Source organism: Cyprinus carpio, chromosome B7, assembly GCF_018340385.1.
Source record: "Cyprinus carpio isolate SPL01 chromosome B7, ASM1834038v1, whole genome shotgun sequence".
Lineage (NCBI taxonomy): Eukaryota > Metazoa > Chordata > Actinopteri > Cypriniformes > Cyprinidae > Cyprinus > Cyprinus carpio.
Genome location: NC_056603.1, coordinates 12,479,241 through 12,501,989, shown reverse-complemented (window position 1 = coordinate 12,501,989; position 22,749 = coordinate 12,479,241). Strand labels below are relative to the sequence as shown.

General features: G+C 34.1%; 1 protein-coding gene across 2 annotated transcripts in view; it reads left to right on the top strand.

The window, feature by feature from the left end:
* The window catches only part of LOC109055128 (cell migration inducing hyaluronidase 1), a 121,367-nt gene that overhangs the window by 41,316 nt on the left and 57,302 nt on the right, over nt 1–22,749 (top strand). For both annotated transcript variants that reach the window (XM_042727290.1, XM_042727291.1), the window contains 5 exons: nt 13,379–13,478; nt 17,741–17,878; nt 18,179–18,317; nt 19,428–19,664; nt 20,065–20,244. In XM_042727290.1, coding sequence (XP_042583224.1) covers nt 13,424–13,478; nt 17,741–17,878; nt 18,179–18,317; nt 19,428–19,664; nt 20,065–20,244 — 749 coding nt within the window. In that variant the 5' untranslated portion in view covers nt 13,379–13,423. The remainder of the gene's footprint in view (nt 1–13,378; nt 13,479–17,740; nt 17,879–18,178; nt 18,318–19,427; nt 19,665–20,064; nt 20,245–22,749) is intronic.

Sequence of the window (22,749 nt, the reverse complement as noted above, 5' to 3'; positions counted from 1 at the left end):
GGCAAGTTACTCTGAAAATGCAGTTAAATTACTGATTACTAATTACTCCTTTTAAAAGTAACCACGTTATTACTTTATTTCACTGATTACTTTATTTCAAAAGTAATTAGTTACATTACTAGTGACATTTCTTTTTTCTGTGGCAACATCCATGAAATTTACATGAAATCCCAGCATAAAAGCTCCCGATAAATAGTTGTTATTAAAGCATCAGCATTCACAAAACACAGTCCCAAATACCTCTGAAATTATACTAATTGACTTTAACTACTGCACCACAGCCAAAACACAAAAAATTCATTACCACCCATTCCAGTGATATCCTGGATACTTGTTATTAATTATGGTCCACTTCCCTGTGCTTAAAAGTGAATGTCTGAGCCGCCTGTTGAATCAGCTGACAACAATCTGATCTAGCTGACGCCTGTTTACACACCACTGGTAAAGAGATTAGAGATGAAGATCATCAAAATATGAACCGCGTCCAATAGTGAAGCGCTGCATGCTTTGGCTGCAAATGGCTGTTTGCAATGAAAAAGCATGTGATGGTTTAGAGGTTACGATCCATATCTGCACATTTAACTCGTCTGAAAGCAGATCTGACCTCTGACATGTAGGTGTTTAGAAATCTTCACGTTCTGTAACCCTCAGATGTGTTGAACATGATGTTTAATTCATTTCTGCTCCACTAGTACTGCCGCATGGCACCATGAGTTAATTATATTATGGTTAAATCTAGAGCATTTTACTCTGCATAGAAGCTGCAGCAGTGTATCAAATATATTGTGTTTTGACTTTCTGATGAAAAATGGACTAGTTAAACTGCCATCAGAAAGGGTCATAGCATTGTTATTTATGCCACCTTTTTATACATCTGCAATTTAGACATATGCCAATAGGGCAGGGAAAACTCTGTCAGTCCAGAGATGCTTTTGTTTTTTTTCTGAATGACAAACACATTTGGAGTTCAGCTGTCATTTTGATCATTTGCTGTGTTTAAGGTATATTGTCTTTTCCCTTGTCACTGTAGCTTTGTGTAGCCTGTTGCTAGTTTCCCTGTGGGAATTAATGTCATTGTATCCTATCATGTTGTCTTGAGTGATAATGGTTCACGGTTTCACAAGCCACCGCTGACATCCTGACTTTACAAGTCACCTAATTAAATGAAAACATCATTACTGCAATTTTATGTTCTTTAAATGGGTCGGGAAAAAGTGACATTAAAAGGAAAATTTTGGGAACAGCCATAACATTTTAGTGGAGGGTTTCCTTCATTGCTTTGAGAGATTTGTGACGTCTGTCAAAACAGATTAATCACAACCTCTTAGACCGATCTGAATCTCTATCTACATCAATTAGAGCCTGTTCTCCGCTTCACCCGAGCTGGCAATGCATCCCTGTTAATTCTGAAATCTTCTGTAACACTTTCTAGCTCGTATCATTATTATGTATTTGGATTATTATGTTTTTTATTTATTGATAATTTGAATTAGCTTTTCAAAATATTTGTATTATTTTAATATTTAATCAAAGATTAAGAATTATATTATAATTTATTATTTGAATTATTAGAATTTCATTATTTGTTTTTTTATATATTTATTAGTTTTTAGATTTCATTTCTATTTAGCTTTTAATTTATTTTTATTTGAGCAATTCTAGTCAACTTATTTTATTAACTAGCAAGGCAGCATTTCTAATTTTCAACTTAAGTTGTTCATACAATATTTGTATTTGTATTTTTAATAAAAACAAAAAGAAATTAATAAAATATTTAATATTTTGAATAAAATAGTAAAAATATTTGTAATCAAGTATTTAATATTTTTTTATATAAAGAAAATATTTTCATGTATTTTTAATACAATTTTTTTAAATTTTTTTTTTCATTTTAGTTAACAGCTGGCCTGTATGTACAGCTATAATGTAGAACTGTCAATTCAATATTTATGCAGGATTAGTCTCTTAGACACATGCAGATGACACTAGATTTATTGTATCAATTTTTTTCTCTCTCCTCACAGCAATAATGTCCTATTTTCCCTCAAGTATGTCTCAATGCACAAACTGATATTTGGCCACTTTTTACAAGGCCAAACCTTTCTAAAACATTTGGATTAGGGCAGGTGTTTTTCTTTTTCTTTTTTTGCACTTTTGGATTTCATCATCTTTTCATTTAGCATCGTTTATTCCCTCAGTCTTAAATATTACACTTCTTTAGCTGTGGGGTCCTGATCTTTTTTTCTTTTTTTTTTCTTTTCCCGGTCTCTATATTGCATATGGGGTGTTTTTAGAAAGGTTTCATCATTGTGGGAGATTAAAAAAGAGAAAAGTCTCAAAAACTGTGTTCCCTCTTACCGCTGATAAAATTATAGCTTTACACTTTGTATTATCTACAAAAGGAAAAGAGGCTTTTGATCGATTGTCAGCGGTGCCAGGAATAAAGGAATCTGATTTTGACAGATATGAGTCTTTGTTTTGCACATTGGCGCTTATACACACTCTCTCTTGCTGATACGCCAAAATACACGACTAACACAAATAATTTTAGTTTGCTTCTGTTCATGTACTGCTTGTATGTGGATGATTTTAAAGAAATTTTATATTTATTCACTACTATTTATTAATCTAATCTATTTTTTTATTTATTTTTTTTTTTACATTAGTCAGAATTTTTTCTATTTTTTCTAATCATATTTTTTATTTACTTTTTCAGCACTGAAATCAGAGGATTTTTGGTGCTTTTAAACTAAATTATTATTATTATTATTATTTTTGCTATCACACATAATCCAAAATCCACTTGAGGGTTGTTTATCTTGTATAGGCAATAAATTATAATGACAGGAATTTCAGCATCTAGATCTCTTGTAGTTTGTCTCTACTCAAGTCGTATTCGTGAGCATGTGTTTGTTTCTTCGTAAGTGTGTATGAGTGATGGATCTTTCAAATGTTCCTTGGGTTGTGGATTTTGCAGCAGGCGTTCCTTTCCTTCCTTCCTTCCTTCCTTCCTTCGTCACAGAGTCGTGACCCTTCAAATATGCTTGACCTTTGAGATTTGCGAAGAAATGTTTCCACTAGCTTCAAAGTATTCTGTTCCATCACAATTTTAGTCCAACTGGCAGGACTTTGTACAAAACCTTCCTCGAATTTGTGCATTTGTGACAACTATGATATTTATGGGTCAAAAAGACTTTGACTGGTTTTTGTTTATACCTTTTAGTTTTGACTCTGAAATGTCCATGTGGGTTTCAATTATGACACATTGTCAGTAGATCCAGTGCATCAGTCATGTGTTCATGAGCATCCGATGGCTGCAGGTGTTCAGGCCGCGCAGGTGTGATGCTCATTGCTCTGAGATAATTATACCTCATTATGATGCATCTGCCAAAAACCTCGAAATGACTTATTTTGAAACTGCAAAACAGTCAGAATCTAACATAAAATAGCATCAGGGGCGTGGGAACAGTTTTCGGGATGTAGAAAAGGCAAAGGAAATCGACAACACCCTGTTCATCCCAGTTTATGTGTCATTTTGCCAGTAATGAAGATGTAATGTTCAGAGTCTCAAGACGTAATGATCTTTTTATTAAAAGTGTGGGGTTTTTATATATGTAATAAATATCCACTACCATTCAAATTTTTCATAATTTTTTAAAAATGTTTTTAAAAGAAGTTTCTTACGTTCCTCAAGGCTGCATTTATTTAAACAAAAAATACAGTAAAATTGTGAAATATTATTACAATTTTAAAGAACTATTTTCTATGTGAATGTATTTTAAAATGTAATTTATTCCTGTGATACAAAGCTGAATTTCAGCAAACTTCAGTGTTACATGATCATTTAGAACTTATTCTAATATGCTTATTTGCTGCTCAAGAAACATTTCTTATTGTTATCAAAACAGTTGTGCTGCTTAATTTTTTGCGGCAACTCTGACAATTTTTTCTTTTTTTCAGATTTGTTTTTTGTAACAATATAAACATATTTTCTTTTCTTTTTTTTTATCAATTTAATGCATTCTAGCTAAAAAAAGTAATTAAAAAATACAATAAAATCTTACTGACCCCAAACTTTTGCAAATAATAATACAATCCACAGCTTCTGCATTTTGTCACTATAAGCTGATATCTCAAGGTAGATGTATATGGTTTATTTTAAATCATTTTTTAAAATAGATTTGTATTATTATTATTTATTTATTTATTTATTTTTTTACATTATTTGTTTACAATAAAATGACTGTTTTACTGAGTTTTTATTTCAATAAGAAGAAAAAGATCAGAACAAAAAGTAACCAAACAAACCAGATAATTAGTATTTTAATAAGTAGTTTTTTTGTGTTTTGGCAGGAGTGTTGAGATAGGATCACTCAAGTGAAAAATAGGAGAAACATTGAAATTCTTGTACATATTCAAAAAAACAAAAGTGCAAAATTGTGAAGATTCATCTTGGTTATAAAGATTGCTACAACCTGCCACGCATTACTAATTGTGTTCTACTGTCGTTCATTTTAGCAAACTGAGAAGGAGCATAAAAAGCCAAATCCGCAGTTAAATGTCTCTTTTATCCTAATGGCTGATATGCAGATCACCACCTGTTGGTTTTGGAAAAAGTATTAGAAGGAAAGTAATGAATTTGCTGGCAGCTGTCCTGCTGAGCGCTGAGATAGCAGATGAGATGACACGAGAAATTAAAAACACTTTTGTCACCGGGTTAGCGCGGTTTAGATGGCTTTCTGCTCACCAGACGACCGTATCAGCACTGGCTTTCTGAACCCTCTTATCTCCCATCATGACCTCAGATTCGGGCCTGTACCAGCCGAGCCTGTTGAGGAAGAATCCTGAAACATGTGCGTTCGAGAGATTAGCCTCATGCAGGATTCGTAACGTGTACAAGTAGTGCACAATTGCTCAATTAGCTCCAAAACCAGCTGCGGCATGCTGGTTAAATCAATGATCCTGCAGGTGTGTTAGTGGGAGACTGTTAGGTTAAGCAAAGTTTGTTACTTCTTCTCTGTGTTGGGGAATAAATAACTAAAAGCAATGTGACTGTGGTAGCATTTTTACTACAGCACTGCACACAGCTTTAGGTGATAATCAAACGTGTTGTCATGTAAAAAAGGAATAAAGGTGGGCTGCTTTTTGTGCAGCAGCTGGTAATTTTAATTTTATTTGCACTGTGGTGAGTTAAAAAAAATGCATGTGTTTGGAAGTTAGATTTGATTCATGGTTTGAACAGGTAAAGGAAGTAGCACTTCACGGCTCATGCATGTTAGGTGAATTTATGCATTTGAAATGAAAGTTAAGTGGCTAATAAAGTTAGACATTTACCAGCCATTGTGTCTGAAAAGTCAATTTCCCACCTCGCATGTAATGTCTTTTTCTTGTTTGGCATTGGCAAATATGATTTATTCAGACAGTTCATTTCAATCATCAGGTTGAAAAAAAACCATACAAATGTATTTTGGTCCCCCTGCAACATCTTTTTTTGTATGAATGTTATAACCTTCTCTGCTCATCTTTTCTTCTCTGTTAATAAAATCTGAATTAATTGTAATAGTTTTAATCACTTTATAATGTGCTGTTGTCATTTTTGTTGTTTTGTATTTCTATTTAACTTAATTTTTTTCTTTAAAAATATTTTTTAATAAAAAATATTTTATTTTTCATTTTTATTCATATATTTAGTTTTAGTAACTTTAGTTTTCATTACAGTTTTAAGTATCATTATAGTTTTCATATTTTTATTTTTATATTTCATGTTATCTCTTTCATTTTATTTAAAGTTTTAGCAATTTTGTTGTGTTTTTGTCCTTTTTAATTGAATTATTTTTAATAATTTAAAATTTTTTTACATATTCATTTTAGTTTATTTTTATTTATTTGTAGAGTCGAAATAAATGAGAAATGTGGCTGACAAAAACAAGTTTATATATTTATTTTAATATTTGTTTTATTTCAAGTAACTTTGTGGTTTTAGTTTGTACTTCAAAAAATACTTCAATTAAATTTATTTATTTGAATTAGCTGATAAGACAACATAAGACAAGTCTAGATTTTTTATGTAATATTTTTCATGTAATATTCTTTTAATGAAATATTTTATTTTTTATATATTTTTTTCTTTCTTTTTTAATACTTTTAGTTTTAGTTAACAACATTGATACACAAATGATAATTAATCAAAGATTTAGGGTATTATTTGTTGTCAGACAGTCCTTACAATGTCATTTCTGACCATATAGTTGCAAAAAGTTGCGTCTTTTCTAACAGGTTGCAGAATTGACACATTTCACTCGTAAGGTGGTCAAACTGCTAACTTAGTGGTCTAAGAAACTCTAAGCAGCTTCGCTGTCTACCAGGTGAACGTGAACCAGCTGATCAACCATCTAGACCATCTCGGTCCAGCAAATCTCATCTCTACCTGTTTCAGTAAGCCTTTGAGAATGACCTCCACCTCATGCAGTTTTTCTAAAGTAAAGTGCTCAGTCCATCAGTGACCTCCATGAGCTTCAGCGCTCTCAGGTCAGAGGTGCAGTGCTGTGTTAGCAGTAAAAACTCTCTTGTACTTGTCACGGACCGCCTCCGTCAGCACAGCGGTGTGCCTCAGTCTCCGCTGGATTACAGCATCCTGGAGAGAGCCGGCTGTAAAAATAGCTGTTTCAACACCAGCTCTTTCTGAAGGCTCAGATTCCCCCTGGCCTCCGGAGAGCGGCTATAACCTTCACCGTCTTCCGTTCTTTCCCCATTAGCACACACACCGCTCACGTTGAATTAATCATCACCGCTCATCACTCTAGAGGCCATTGTACCTTTCGCTTAGGAGCAACGTACAGCCCATCTTCTCTCAGGAAATGCTGATGAATGAAGGAGTTTTATGCTAGCTTTTTTCCACTGACCTATGCATGGGTCTTGTAAGCCGTTAGGTTAAAAGAGCATACATTCAGATCTTGGCAAGATACTGTATTAATGTAAACAGCCATTTATGTCTGAAATGAATGTAAACAGAAGGGCTGAAACATTTGATATGTCGTAATTGATCTGTGCAGCAGGTCTTGTGGTGCAAATAGACCTTCTGCTCTATGTGATGTGATTAATAATAATCAAACAGTGATGAGAAAAAAAGAGAGAATTGCTCACTGCTCTCGACTGGATAACTTTAAAAACTTTAATCAGCCTCTACAGGTGCATACAGAAACACATCAAGTGCTCTCTTTGTTCTTTTGTTTGTCATTTGTTGCTTTGTTCTTACTTTTAATTCTGATGGTTTACTTGTCTGTTTTGAAGCTGTGTTTATTTAATTGAAAAACACTTTAAAGCTATGCTATTGTTTTCATGTATTATTTATAATTAATTTGTTTGTTTGTTTGTTTTTTTAGCTCAGTTTGCATTAATAATATTAATACAAAACATTTTAAAATAGCCACATTTATGTATTTTCCAGATGTTTTTATTCAAAGTAATTTACACTGTATTCAAAGTAAACTCAAAGTTAATTCATTCATTTCATGAATCAAACCCATGACTTTTACATTGCTTTTTGGGCTACAGAAATGTAAAATAACTTAAAAGAATGAAGAAAAAAAAAAAAAAAAAAAACAGAACATTTTCAATAAAAATTTACATATATGTATTTGCCTGATATGTTTATTTAAAGCGACTTACATTGCATTCAAAGTATATCATATGATTTATATCAGTTCATGCATTTAATAAATCAAACCTGTGACTTTGCATTACTGTAGTGCCGGGAAAAAAATCTAATTTCTAATTCTTAACTGACTTACATTGCATTCAAAGCAAACATTTTATATGAGTTCATGCACCTTTGACTATAGAGCTACAGGAACATAATAAATAATTAAGTACTTTACTGTTTTTGTGAAAATCTGCTGGTATTGATATATTCAAACTGGCCACCATCAGTCAGATGACATCTTTTATGTCAGACATGCACATCTTCATGTGGCATGTTGAATATTTGCAAATGTGAATTGCTCATTGATATTTTGGTCCATTTTAGTCTGTTTCTAGTTCATATAGACTACTTTTATGATGTGTCTTTTTCATGTTATGCCACTGGTCACTGTCATTTATATGCAAAAGAAGCTACTTCAACATTCTGTTAAACTACCGCAGAAAATCAGACAGGTCTTCAGCGACGTGAGGGCAAGTTAGTGGTGGCAGAAATTTCAATTTTTGTGTAAATTATTACTTGAAGGTGTCACGTCAGCAGCTTTCTCTGTCGTGGAAGCTTCCAGAAGCGACTCATTTTTATGTGTCTGAGAGTCTTTTTGACCCAGCAGGCTGATGAAAATGGCTTTTAATCTGCTCTGCAGTAGTCAGTAGTCCCAGGACTTTTATAGGCTACGGTAATTGCGTTTATATATTAAAAACTTGTGGTTCAGGTTTCCAGCGAGTATGTTTCTTACATCATCGCACTGCTCTCAAAAATGCTGTGGATTATAAAACCAAACATTAAATAAATGAGGAGTTTTCCTATCAGATGTTCCTGCTGAAGTTCATCCACAGTGTTTTCCTGGAGTGCAACTGGAGCACGGAGGCCCACAGAGCTTGTAAAGTTTCCTTTAACTGCTGCTTTGGGTTAATCCTGTTTGCTCCTGTAAAAGTCAGCCAGTATGTTTGAAACATATTTCAGGGTAATGAAAGGGAAGAGAAAAACCTCCCATCCTCTTGTGTGCAATGCCTTCCATGATCAGTATGACTCATGTTCATATGTGTGTGTGTACATATATATATATATATATATATATATATATATATATATAATTTGAGGTCGTTTAGATTCTATGCTATTATGCTCAAAAAAGCATAGAGTAAAATCAATAATATTGTGACATATTACAATTCCAAATTTCTGTTTTCTATTTATTCATGTGACGCAAAGCTGAATTTTCAGCGTCATTACTTCAGTCTTCAGTGTCACATGATACTTCAGAAATCAGAAATGTGTTGCTAAAAAAAAAAAACAGATATAAAAACATATATGCAAATATCATCTTAATAACAAACTCAATTGCAAAATGGTGGGAAATTAGGAAAGTAGGTTGAAATTAGACTTCATTGTTCAGTGATAAGGAACTAAAGCAATTTTTTGTCTGCTTGCCTGCAATATTGTCTTGTTGTCACACTGATATATGCAACTAATTACTTCTATTTTGATTAATTAATCTTCATATGATGTAATTAATTCAATTAAAATTTGAATTGATTGACATCCCTAATACAGACCATTTTTCCTCAGTGAATTTCCAGCTATATTATGACTGTAACTACGATAGAAACTCTGAGACGGCAGACTTTGTTGCGTGTGAGTTCCTTTGCTCTGTGCTGATAGGACAGGGTCAACATGAAGGACAGGGGTGGAAGTGTGTTATCTGCGAGGGCCACGGAGGGCAACAGTCTCTGTAAGAAGATAGACAGCCCAGAAAGAGATATTTGACTCAGATGCAGATAGCATTGGGAGGTAAATCCGGGAGGCGAGGTCTGGATCGAAGCAAAGCTTGTCTTCACTGGGGTGATGTAATGTTTTGGAATAGACTTTCTCAGTGTTGGGGATTTGTAAAGAAGTCTGAGAGGGCATGCAGGAGTGGCAGAGCGGTCTGCAACAGAGCAACATGAAAAGAAACTCAATTTGTACGTTTTCTGGAGAAGATGTGAAGTGAGCTTTATTGTGCAAAACTCTCCGCCTTGATGCTAGAGTGTCGTAGGTCATTGCCAAGGTTTTTGGGTGATTGCTAGTTGATATTCTGCTGTCTAGATTGGGTTCCTCCTTTTGGATATTTTTTGTTTACATTTTGTCCACAAGATTAAAAAAAATATATATTATTTTTTTTAATCAGCTGTTTGGACTCACATTCTGACGGCACCCATTCACTGCAGAGCATCCATTGGTGAGCAAGTGACGTAATTTTACATTTCTCCAAATCCATTCTGATGAAAAAACAAACTCATCTACATCTTGGATGGCCTGAGAATGTAAACAGTTTCAGCAAACTTTAATTTTTATGTGAATTATTCCTTTAAAGATATGTAATCGAAATCTACAGACACTAATAGATAAATTATAATAATATAAAAACACGTAAATGTGTATTTTGGACATTTTCTGTCCACTAGTCTGAAAGAAGGCTATTAATGGAAGCCAAATTGCCCAAAATCTCAAAATTAACCTAAAAAAATATGGTTTAACAAAATGCATTATTCAAGGTACATGCATGTAGCACAAATGGTGATAGACGACTTATATCGCAAAGTTGAACACTTAGTTTAAGTGGTTTGGTTAGATCACTAACTATAGGTATGAGCTAGATTAATCATGATGCTTGATTTAGCAACGCCACTAATTATTTGTGCAATATTATCTTCAGATGGTCATTCTGCATGCATTACATCACTGGGCAGCTGGCTAAATCTAAAGATAGATATGCGTGTTTGCATGCAACATCCAGACAGCCAGTCCGCTGCTAGGCAGAAGATTAAAATGTGCTTAAATGAAGAGGAAATTGCGGTGCTCAGTAATGCACATTTATGTTAAAAATGCATGCAGCGCTGTGATAAAAGATGCATGTCACCTTTGAACGGCTCAGCAGGCGTCAGCCTCATAGATCTTGTTGTATTTGGCTCAAGGGAATCAACGTGCATTAGAAAACCCAATAAGGGGATTTTTACCTGTCAATTTTCACCGAATTCCATCACACCAGGCACAAAGTCAGTGTACAGACTTTTAAACTTTAACTGCAGGGAAAGAGAATGTGTGGCTATTTTTGTGTGCAAAATCGAACATCTATTTACCAGCAAAACGTATTTTCCCTCTGTGTGCTGAATATCTAAATGTGATTTTGAAATGGCAGTTTGCACAGTGTAAGATGGATTTACAAACTCTACAATGCAAACTCAGATGGTTTTAAACAGTGTAAGCTATATATTGTCACGGGCTGCTACAGCGCAGGAACACAGAGCAAGGACCAGATCCAAGGAGTTTAATTGACATATAGCAGGGAATCACACGTAGCACACAGGGATGACAAACAATACCGGACTGGAGACTGAGAACACTATTTAAAGACATGACTATAAGGGGAGGTCGAGGAACACCTGGGACTAATGAACACAAATGGGGAACACCTGGAATCAAATCATAGAACAACAAGAGGAGCAAAACACAGACAAAACATGGGACAGAGTCTGACATTTATGAAGTCATTCACATGCTACTGTATGTGCAGTGTGTAAATCAGATCTACACTACTGTTCAACAGTTTGGGGTTAGAAAGATTTTCCAAAGAAGTCTACTATGCTGCAATTATTTGATTAAAGAAAGATACAGGAGAAAAAAACCCAGTAATATTCTGAAATATTATTACTATATAAAATAACTGTTTTCTATTTGAATGTATTTAAAAATGTAATTTATTCCTTTGACTCAAAGCTATTACAGTATCATCTCCTTTCACATGATCTTTTAGAAATCATTCTAATATGCAGATTTTTGTTGCTCGAGAAACATTTCAGATTATTATCAGTGCTGAAAAAAGTTGTGCTGCCAATGATATGTGTTTATTGACGCATTTATTTGAAATAGATATATTTGTAACATTATAAATGTCTTTACTGTCCCTTTTGCTCAATTTAATGCTGAATTAAAGTGTGAAGTTCTTTCAAAAAGAATCTTACAGATCCCTTCATCTTTTATTTAGGTTGTATTGTTTTGTTAGTGTTCCATCCAAAATAACTCCTTATTCTCTTGCAGGCCTCAGGTGACCCTCCTGTTGCTCCAGTTCGACAGCTGATAGCAAAATAAATGACCATGTAGATCACTGAAGACTCAAATAAAGTCTTACTCCATCCAGCACACTCTCGAGTTTTCATTTTCACTGTTATTGCCACAGTGTCGTCGCAGGCATTGTTGTGAGCCACATTGTATTTCCTGCTGCGCTATCAGATGCACTCTAATCTTAAAGAGATAGCGAACCCAAAAAATTAAACTTCTTTTATCATCCGCTCACCCTCTTGTTGCGAAAACATATGATTTTTTTCCTTTTCAGTGCAACACAAAAGGCACAAAGTGTCTAGACTGTTCTTTTCTGTACATTTGGAAGAAGGTCTGTCAAACTCAAAAAAATTACACATAAAAGAAGTATTAAAGCCTCCATATGTCATATTCCAAGTAATAAGATAGCTTTGTGTGAGAAACAGACTGAAACTGAAATCGTTGTCTGTTCGTTCTCCCTTTGTGTTGCATGTAAGAAAAAAAAAACGACATGAGTCAGTAAATGAAATAGTTATTAAGTCCAGTTGATCGTCGTCTTGCTGATTTATTCACTCTTGTGCAGCTGCAACATATTGTCACTTACACTGCATTTTGAATAAATCAGACAAAAAATCTTTGCAATATTCCCACAATCCTTTGCACAGATTGTGGTGCCAATATGATGAGAAGTTGGCAGTTGCAGACCATTGTTCCTCAATATATAATAAAGAGAGCAATGGATTCGTATGCTACATGGAGCAGATGCATAACAGCGCAGGCTTGACATGTTGGACAGGTCATGATGCAACCGTTACTTTGGGACAAGGAAGCCATCACGCCTCGGGCAGATTGGCAGTGCTAATAACCATCACAACATGATAATGCCAATGCACAATATCAACAAGAACAGCTCATTTAGGCTGAATTTGCTCAGCTTTTATGTGCAAGAAAACATTTACCATTTAAAATGGCATGGGTTAGTCAAAGGAAGCATTGTCGTGTCTCTTTTCTTGTTGTATAATTGGTCCGTCAAGCATAGCTGGAGTCTGCATTACCGAAACCAGGAAACAGGATCCCGTGTATGTCTATATCGGTTATGTAACTGCATTTAAACAAGCACACCGTTATTAGCGAGGCAGTACCTGAGCCCTCGGCCCCTCTGAGCCTTTGATCCTTTGTGGAGGTTCAAGTCGAATTGCTGGTGCTCTTGTAATCTCTTTGAAGATAACCACGTAACCTTCAGATCTAGCAAGTTTCAAAGGAATGCAAAACTGGGGTCCGACACGTTCAGATTCTGGAAAACTGACAAAATCGCTGGCCGGTTTCTATGGCAACTTCACACACGCTCAATGACATGTTTGGTCATGGTGTCATACGTGCCCAGAATAAATCGAGCATGTTTAAGGGGATTTTTTCAATGGAATACTCAGATTAAAACTCAGTATGCATTGGGACAGGTCAATGTGAATAATTCACTCACACAGTTGCAGAAATATGAAAAAATTATTATTTTTGCAATTACGTTTGGTGGCACCGAAACGACACAGTTCAGCTTTAGATGTAATTGAAGTAATTGTGTGCTTTTTGTGTTTTGTGTTGCAGGTGAGGTGCCTTTAAACTCTGGACCAAACCAACAGTGCTGAAAAAATGAAGATCCGTGTTGCTTTTATTGTAGTAGCTGTTCTTCACATCGCTCAGGCTGGTGAGTTTCTGTCTCTCTTGCTCTGATGTTTCACTTTAGTCACCAAGTGCTTCAGTTGCATGACTTCTTGCATAAAAAAAAAAAAAATAATATATATATATATATATATATATAAGATAAAAAAAATAGATAAAATAATGCATAAAAATATAAGATAAAATTGAAATAAAATAATATAAAAATAAAATAAAATATTAAATATAATGTTTATTTAAACCACAATAGCTCATTGTACTTTGAAAGCATAAAGTATACTTTGAATAAAGTAAAATATAATTAAATATTAGTTTGTTTTGCATAATTTATATGGTGTTTCAGTTTGCATTAAATGAAATAAATCTTTTAAATAAAATAATAAATTACAATTTAAAATAAAAGAATAAATAAAGTAAAATGAACATTATAAAAAACAATTAAAAATAAAAATATGAAAAACAATTTTTAAAATAAAATAAAAATATGAAATAAAATTAATTGAAAAAAGTATCTTTAAACTAGTTCATTTTACTTTGAAAGCATATAGTATGCTGTGAATAAAATAAAATAAAATAAAATATAACGTTTCTTTGAACAATAGTTTACTGTAATTTGGAGGCATAAAGTATTCTTTGAATAAAATTATAAAATATAAAAAATATACAGTTAAGAAAGGTATATAATGAAAAAAACCTTTTAATCTTTTTAAGAAAGTATTTCATTTTAGGAATACTTAAAATAAAATTATAAAATAAAATTAAATTCCCTTTTTATCTTCAAAATACATTTTGAGTTTCTGACATATTAACATAACCTTGTGTTTTATAGCCTTAGTTGCATAATTTCTCTTCCCTAAAATTATTAGTTATCTGCTGTCACTTTACAAGCTGAATTGTGACACTGCCTGATGTACAGTATCAGAGATTAGCTAGCATGTGGCCATCCAAAATATACTGACTTCTTTTCAGTCTCATTTTAATCCGTCCAACAGAGAGACCGCATGACTAAGAGTCTTGTTACAGAAGAAGGCTCTTGGATTTAGTTCGTCAAACCCACAGAAGCCCTTTGAGAATTTTTTTCCACCGTGTTTCATTCTAGTCCAGCAAACTTAGTTTTACGCCAAAACCCAACAGCACAATCCGTATCTTTACAGGCCCGGAAATGTAGTGCATTTCTTCTCCTTTCAGCTTTGCTCAGCAAAGTAGCTTTACTGTAATTTAACAAACCGAAGTTGCTTTCAGACCTTGTAGTTGGAAATGTGATTTGCAATTCTAAAAAAGCTGCACGGCCTTCCACATTAAAAGTCAAAATGAATGAATTCTAAAGTAGATGGTCATAATGGTTGCATGATTCAATGCAATCGCATAAATCCGTGCAAAAACATGTTTTATGTGCATTTAGAGTGAGATCACTCTTTTGGGTTTGTGGTATTTCCAGCAATGCCTTTGAGCTAGTGGATTCCTCTGGGAAAATCTGCATTTGAACAGCTTTTTGTTAAAAGACACAAAGCGTGATGGCTTTTCACAATTTTATTTTGCGGCATGGATTCTGTGTGTTGTAAAGGCTGGCGATGAGATTAATGTATCACTTCAGGACAGCTAGTTAGTGGTCACATAAAAGCATTTGTTTTAAGTGACAGGCTACTGTGTTTTCTTTGATTGTGTCATTCTCTGAGAGCTGAGCTCAGGATGATTGGGGTAATTTATTAAAGGCCGCTTTATCTAATAGTTGCTTTGTTGTTCTTTCATTGCCTGTCCCTTTAGTTAGCTACACTTCCAGCTTTTTTATGTAAAGAAAAAAGTTTATATTTTTCAAAACAGATTTTTACTTACATATTCACATTGTGAAACTGATATTTTTGAAGTGTGTGTGTGGTTTTTAAACCTAGCAAACTGCCTATGAAAACAACTTTGTGACAAAAATGAGAGAAAGCTGCTAATAAGTACTTCTAAATGAATGAATAACAAAATATAGTGGAGCATTTGAGTGTTGTGTATGCAATCGAACATGTAGATGAGTTTGTTTCTTCATCTGAACAGATTTGGAGAAATTTAGGCATTATATCACCAATGGATCCTCTGCAGTGAATGGGTGCAGTCAGAATGAGAGTCCAAACAGCTGATAAAAATTCACGACAGTCCATCAATTAATGTCTTGTGACGTGAAAAGCATTTTTCAAGAAACAAGACCATCATTAAGATGTTTTTAAGTTTAAGCTCTCACTTGTGGCCAAAATATAATCCATAATGACACTTGCTCCAGTGAAAAAGTCCATCTCTAATTTTCCTCTAAATCAAAATCCGAGAACATATTTGTTTGGAACTGTTTTGGACTGTAAACAGTGTGCATATTTCTCTCTTGATTCAGATGAGATGACTGTTCACTGTAGAAAGCAATATTACACATATAGAGAACCCGTATTTTGGATGCCACAGTTTGAACTTGGAAATGTCTTAAAGGGTTAGTTCACCCAAAAATGAAAATTCTGTCATTAATTACTCACCCTCGTGTCGCTTCAAACCCGAAAGACCTTCGTTCATCTTCGGAACACAAATTAAAATATTTTTGATGGAATCTGAGAGCTGTCTGACCCTGCATAGACAGCAACGCAACTGAAATGTTCCCAAGTCCAGAAACGTTGCAAGGAGATCTGTAAAATATACCATGTGACATTAGTGGTTCATAAGCAATTATACGAAGCTACGAGGATACCTTTTGTGCACAAAAAAACAAACCAAAAAAAACGACTTTATTCAAAAATTTGTCTCCTCCGCATCACCCTGGTGCCATTTTGGAGAGTATCCGCTGGACGTATGCTGTTCTTAACTATTCCTTTATTCCTTCCTTGCATGTTTGATTCATAAAATAAAATAAAAAAATACATGCTTGTGTGTTTGGTCCCTCTGCACTACTGTTAGGGGACCCTCCACATCAGCTGTTCACCCAAAGCAATGTTACAAGTAGCTGAAGTGAATCCCGAGGATGAACTTTATAATTGGTCTGATTCAAATCTCTTGCTCCCAGTAACTGACTATATCCTCCCAAACATCTTCACCATGTGCTAGATTCATCATTTTTAATTGCAACTTGGGCTAGTACTCCCTTAGGTAAGAAAAAGACAGTTTCTCATGAAGTGCTATCAATATTTTAATTATTTTTTTATTCATTTAACTTATTTAACTATTTTTTTATACTCTAAAAATATTTGTATATTTTCTGTCATTTTATTATGTATTTCTTTTTTTTATTTTTTTTTCAGTTTTAGTATTTTTAGTACTTCAAATTAATTATCTGTTATCTATCTATCTATCTATCTATCTATCTATCTATCTATCTATCTATCTATCTATCTATCTATCTATCTATCTATCTATCTATCTATCTATCTATTTGTCTGTCTGTCTGTCTGTCTGTCTGTATATCTATCTATATAATGTACTTTTAATTCTGAGGGTAAACTCTACACTCAGCTACTTCTATTTCTGCTAAATTTCTGGAGAATAATGAGTTTATACTTGAACAAAAATGAACATAACTCATACCCCCTAGTCTCCTGAGCTATGAAAGAGCAATAAGCCGTTCCTCTGAGTGAATATTACAGTCATTATTTTTGTTTCTGCATCTCAAGGCTTTGACTTTTTGTAACGCAGAAGAATATGCATTGGAAAGCTCAGTGAAGCTCTTTACTCTCATTTCAAAGCAGAGATATGGAAATGCTCATGATGAAAGTTCTCAGCTGCTCTGGGTCTGGAGATGTGCCGTGTGTATTCAAATCAAGTGCGTGGCTTCTCAGAGGTTTTTACAGCATTAAAGGGAAGAATGAGACCCTTTTAATATGTGGTGACACTTAAAAGTCTGATTGCAGTCAGAAACATCTGCCTGTGGTTCAACCGCTGACTTCTTTTTATCAGCGCAGTAACAGCAGACGAACTGAAGAGTTATCATGGTCAATTTTTAGTCTAGACATCTGAGATATATGTCATTTCTATTGACATCTTAAAATGTTTGTTTCTTTTGTAGTTTTTTCCTTGCATCATATGTATATATTTTTGTGACCCTGAGGTCCATTTATTATGATTGTGAAGTTTTTTTCTTTTTGGAAAGGACATTTGAGTTCTGAAAGTTGTGTTTTCTTAGTATGTGTACTTTTTTTAAATCTCAGTAGCTGGGGGAAATTCTTCTTTTTTTATTAAATGAGAATCTATTGAAAAGGTGACTGTGTATTTCTGAACATGCAGCATGACTTCTGTTACTTATTCATATTTAAATGTATATATCTTTTCCAGTTTGTCCAGATAAGATGCCTGGACTACAACCCTGGACTCCCGGTCACAATGAAGCCCACAGAGTCACCATCGGTTACGGCCGCAAAGTCATCCTCACCTCATCCGTGACCGTTCATTCCATTGAGATCCTCAACGGAGGTAGATCGTCCTAATAAAACTCTTTCAAACATCCTCACAGCATTAAAGTGCCATGAAGATTTACGTCCGTCACAATAAATGCGAAGCTTGACAAGAGCCTTGACATGCTTAAATCAAAACACATTTCATCTCAGTGTCGCCCTGAGCGTGGAATATTTGATGGGGGAATTCCATCACATTCCATGCCAGTAATCATCTTTTTGTTCTTTTTGAACTAGAGTTAGAGTTGGAAAACATCCTCGTTGGTTGAAAATCAAGGGTGAAAAATCAGGACTGGCTTGATTTGTTTGTTCTTTTTAGGGAAGCTTGTGATCGCTGATTCCAATCGACCCATTTTTCTGCGGGCAAAGCACATCCTCATCGGGAACAAGGGTGAACTTCACATCGGCAGTCCAGAATGCCCTTACAAAGGCAACCTCACAATCTCTCTCTTTGGCAGGTATGAATACAGGCTTTGAAAAATCATCAGACTTGCTGAAACACTCCTGCAGCCTTCATAAGGGCACTTGCAGAGCACAAAAATTTTGGAGGATCATTTTTTGACGGACAGAAATGTTTTAAACCTGTAATTTTAAGCAATCTTAAAGGATTTGGGCTAAATTCAGAATCGGTTAAATGACTGCCATTCAGTTCTTGACTGCAAATTTGAACTGGCCGAACCTTACAGGAAGTCATATGGTCATTTGAATCGCAATGCTATAAAAGGAATTTTTACTGAATTTTAATTCAGTACAGGCAATGCATTCTGGTTGATGTGCACAATTTTGGATAAACTGAGAATCACCTTTTTTTTTACTATTTAGAACAACAGTCATTTTTATGGTTTTGAAGAAGATTTTTCAGTCATTTGCAGCATTGTTGAACATTAATCTACTAACAAAATAACATGTAATTTACTAGAGCTTCTAATAAAATGTTATTTGCTTCATTTATAAAATACAATAAACAAAGTATTTGCATAAAATACTAAGCTTACATCATTTTCGCCAAAAAAAGAAAAGAAAAAGTACATACCAATATTATTCATTTAAACTAGTTGTTTAAAGACCTGGTTGGATGAGTGACTCAGTGATTCACTCACAAAATCAGTGATTTTGAACAAATCATTTTAATGAATGATTCACTGTACTGAATGGTCTGGCCTATAAAATCTTTATTGTTTTGTATGCTTTCAGATAAACTTTGCTTTTCTTGTGAAAATTACAGTTATAAGAATTTCTTTCAATTTCATTCCACTTTAATTCTGCTTATATTTAAATTGTAATCAGATGGAATGAGTTGAATGCCATGGATATAAGTTCTAATATAAGTTTATTAGTAATTTCAAATCTAGGTATAGTATGATTATGTTTATTTTAGGTGCCGTTTAGGTCATTCAAGATTCACACAAGGTAACATGGTTCACAAATAAATGAGTAAATAAATTAATAAATTAATTAATTTCGAATCACAGTTGATTGCAGTCTAGTCAGGAATTTAAAAAGCCTTCTCTTCAATTCTGAATTCATAGGACTGTCTGATAAACTGATTTGTTGCTGTTTTGAAAAAGGTCTGATGACACCGAGGTCGAACACAGTTATTTTGGCCGCAAGTACATTGGTGTAGGAACCGGAGGAACCTTGGAGATTCACGGTGAAAAGAAGCTGTCCTGGACATTCCTGAACAAAACCCTTCATCCTGGGCAGGGTAATGAGAACAGCTACCATTTCGAAAGGAGCTGGGGCAATAGAGGCATCATCATTCACGTTATCAACCCCAAGACCGGAGATGTGCTACACACTGATAGGTCAGTGGGGCACCATCTCTTCTCCACATTTCTTGCTCTTAAAGTTCATTCCTAATTGATGCAGGCTTGCTTCTTGACAGATTAAAGCTCGTTACATCAGTACATCATGTAAAACCAACTCACTGATGGTTTTAATGTGCGGTTGGAATTAAAACAGTAATTACAAATCGACTGTCAAAACAAACATTACTTCCAAGTTGGCATCATCACGGGCGATTGATCTACGACTATTTTTCATCACAGAAATGAGCGTCTGTTGTTGAATAACAGCCTTCAGAGAAAAATCATTCATTCTCAGTATGCTTACTGGCTTCTGTAATGTTCCTTGACTGGTCTATGATTAATCTCCATGACCCATTTTTACGTTTGTGTGCACGTGCGCGTGTGTGTGTGTGTGTAGGTTTGACACATATAGGAGCAAGGACGAGAGCAGACGACTGGCCCAGTATGTAGACGAGGTGGAAACTGGGCAGATCTTGGCCATGGTGGTTAATGATGAAGGATCCAACAACCTGGAGGATCTGGCTAAAAAGGCCCTGACTAAGCTGGGTAGCCAACACTTCCATCGACTCGGATTCCGGTACTATGACTTTTTTCCAACTTAGCATTAGTTTTCTTATCCATGACCGGTCTGGAATTTGCTTTAGTATTAGTTGAGAATTGGACACTGAATTTAGAGCAATCTGGGCCAGTCAGGTATCAGCTTTTTATCACATTTTCCTCTTTGCATCGCTGCTGGTCTGAGACCGGTGAAATATATTTCTTGAAATAGCATCTAAATAAGTGGCAAACCCTGTTCCTGCAGTTCTACCTTCCTGCACACCACTCTAATAGAGCTTTACAAAAGAGAGGAAACTTTTATGGTGCGTTTGATGGAAATGCATAAAATATGCCTCAAGGGTGTGAAAAAAAAGATAATAATACTTGTATAGCACCTTTTCTGCCTTCATACATAAAATGCAACTCAAAATGCTTGACAGACTGGAATATAAAAGGGGTAATAAAAAAAAAATAAAGCATAAAAATACAAAGCAAGTCTGTTTGAAATCATTAACGTAATTATTCTGTTGCAAAAAGGATTGTGTGCTATAATAGCCTAAAAAGCATGCAATATGCAAAAGCATGCAAAAGTATACAATCTAATTCTAATCGCATACTATTTAGGATGAATGATAATGAAGTTGGGATGCAGTGCTTGATTGGCTGGTGTTTGATTAGAGTTGGAACTGAATTTTGCGGGATGAATTTATGAAGTCATTACTAGAACAAATCCTACAACGCAAATGGACTGCAGATCGTTATGAATTAGGAATAAAAAATCACAGACTTTAATTTATAGCTGCGTGCTCTCTTTGAACATCAACAATTATCTCATTTAATTTTTCTTTCTCTCATGGCATTTTAGGAGAGACAAAACTGATATTTAAATGAAACCGAAACCTCCATTAGGTCTCCTAAACTATGAAATATCAACCTCTGAGTGATTTTTCTCAGGGTTGGTTAGGAAATACTGCGGCTTGTGCGAATGAAATTCTTGTTTACATGAGTGAAGCTTGGCTGTGAGAAAATTATCAGCATAGCTGTGACAGATAACAACTTTGGGGTAATTAAAATGTTTAATGAAACACCAACCTACAATCCAGAATCTGTGCAACATATGATGCCTGGGAAACTCATTTGCTCCTAAACTTTACAATCGCACACATTTAAATAATCCCACATAATGACTTATGTTTCCCACACACAAATCCAACCACATCAGGAAAAAAAAAAAAACTCAATTCAGATGACTTTTAAGGATGGGGCAACATATATATGTATATTTAGGTTCACAATGCTGATTACATATACATACATATATATTCTGGCAGATTTCATGAGTTTCTAGCTCTAATCTTAACTCAAAATTGCGAGCTTGCTTCTTTAGATGTGAAAATGATGGAGGCCAGTGAAAATGGCCAGTGCCACAATGGCAGGTTTAATTGCTAAGTGCCTTCCTATAAAGCTGTAAAGAGTATCTTTCAAAAATTCGCTGCCACTTATATGGCAAACTTGCAATTGCACTTGCTGATTAGTTGAATGTGCTGTATCTATGGTGAATAGAGCAGCTGGATATAAGTCATAGCAACACAAAAGCACATGTTAAGTTTGCATATACTTGTACAAACTATTCAGGCTTTAGTCCTCATTATTTCTTTTTAAAAGAAAAGCTACTACTATTTATTGAAAACATATATATGAAAATTAATTTAACTATTGGTAGCACTTAAATTTAGGGACCAATTATTACTATTAACTAGTTGTTTATCAGCATCCATATTACTAGCTACTGGCTGTTCATTAGTATTTATAAATCACATATTAATACCTTATTCTGCATCACCATATACCCAGACTTAACCTCGCTATTAATAAGAAGCAAATTATGAATTTATTTAGGCAAAAGTTAAAGTTAATAATTAGCTAATAGTGAAAATTGGTCTCCAAATAATGTGACCAAACAATTTCTAATTTGAATGCCTTGGAAGAGTAAAGTACATGGTAACAATTTACATTAAGGTTTTATTTGTTAACATTAGCTAAATACACTACATATAGCTATCATGGACTAACAAGTTCATGTTAATTCTAATATTTTACTAATGCATTATTAAAATCAGACCTTGTGTCTGTTTATATTATGTAATGGACCTGATCTAACATGAATTAACAATGAACTCTTGTATTTTTATTAACTAATATTAACAAAGGTTATTAAATACTTATTTAAACAAATGTATTGCTCATTGTTAGTTAATATTAGTTAGTGCATTAACTATTATCAAATAAATACAATTATTGATATATAATGAATACAAAACATTAAAAAATATATTTAAACAAAAAAAAAAAACACATATGTGATATAAATGCAATAACCAATCAAATAATTGATTGATCTATTGATTGATTGATTTACTTAGTTATGTTATATATTTCTTATTTCAGTTTTAGTTAACAATAACACCCCTGGTGTCACATTTAAAAGGTCATGTCAGAAAACTCACAGAGCAGAGTTTATATGAGCAAAAAGTTGGACTTAGCC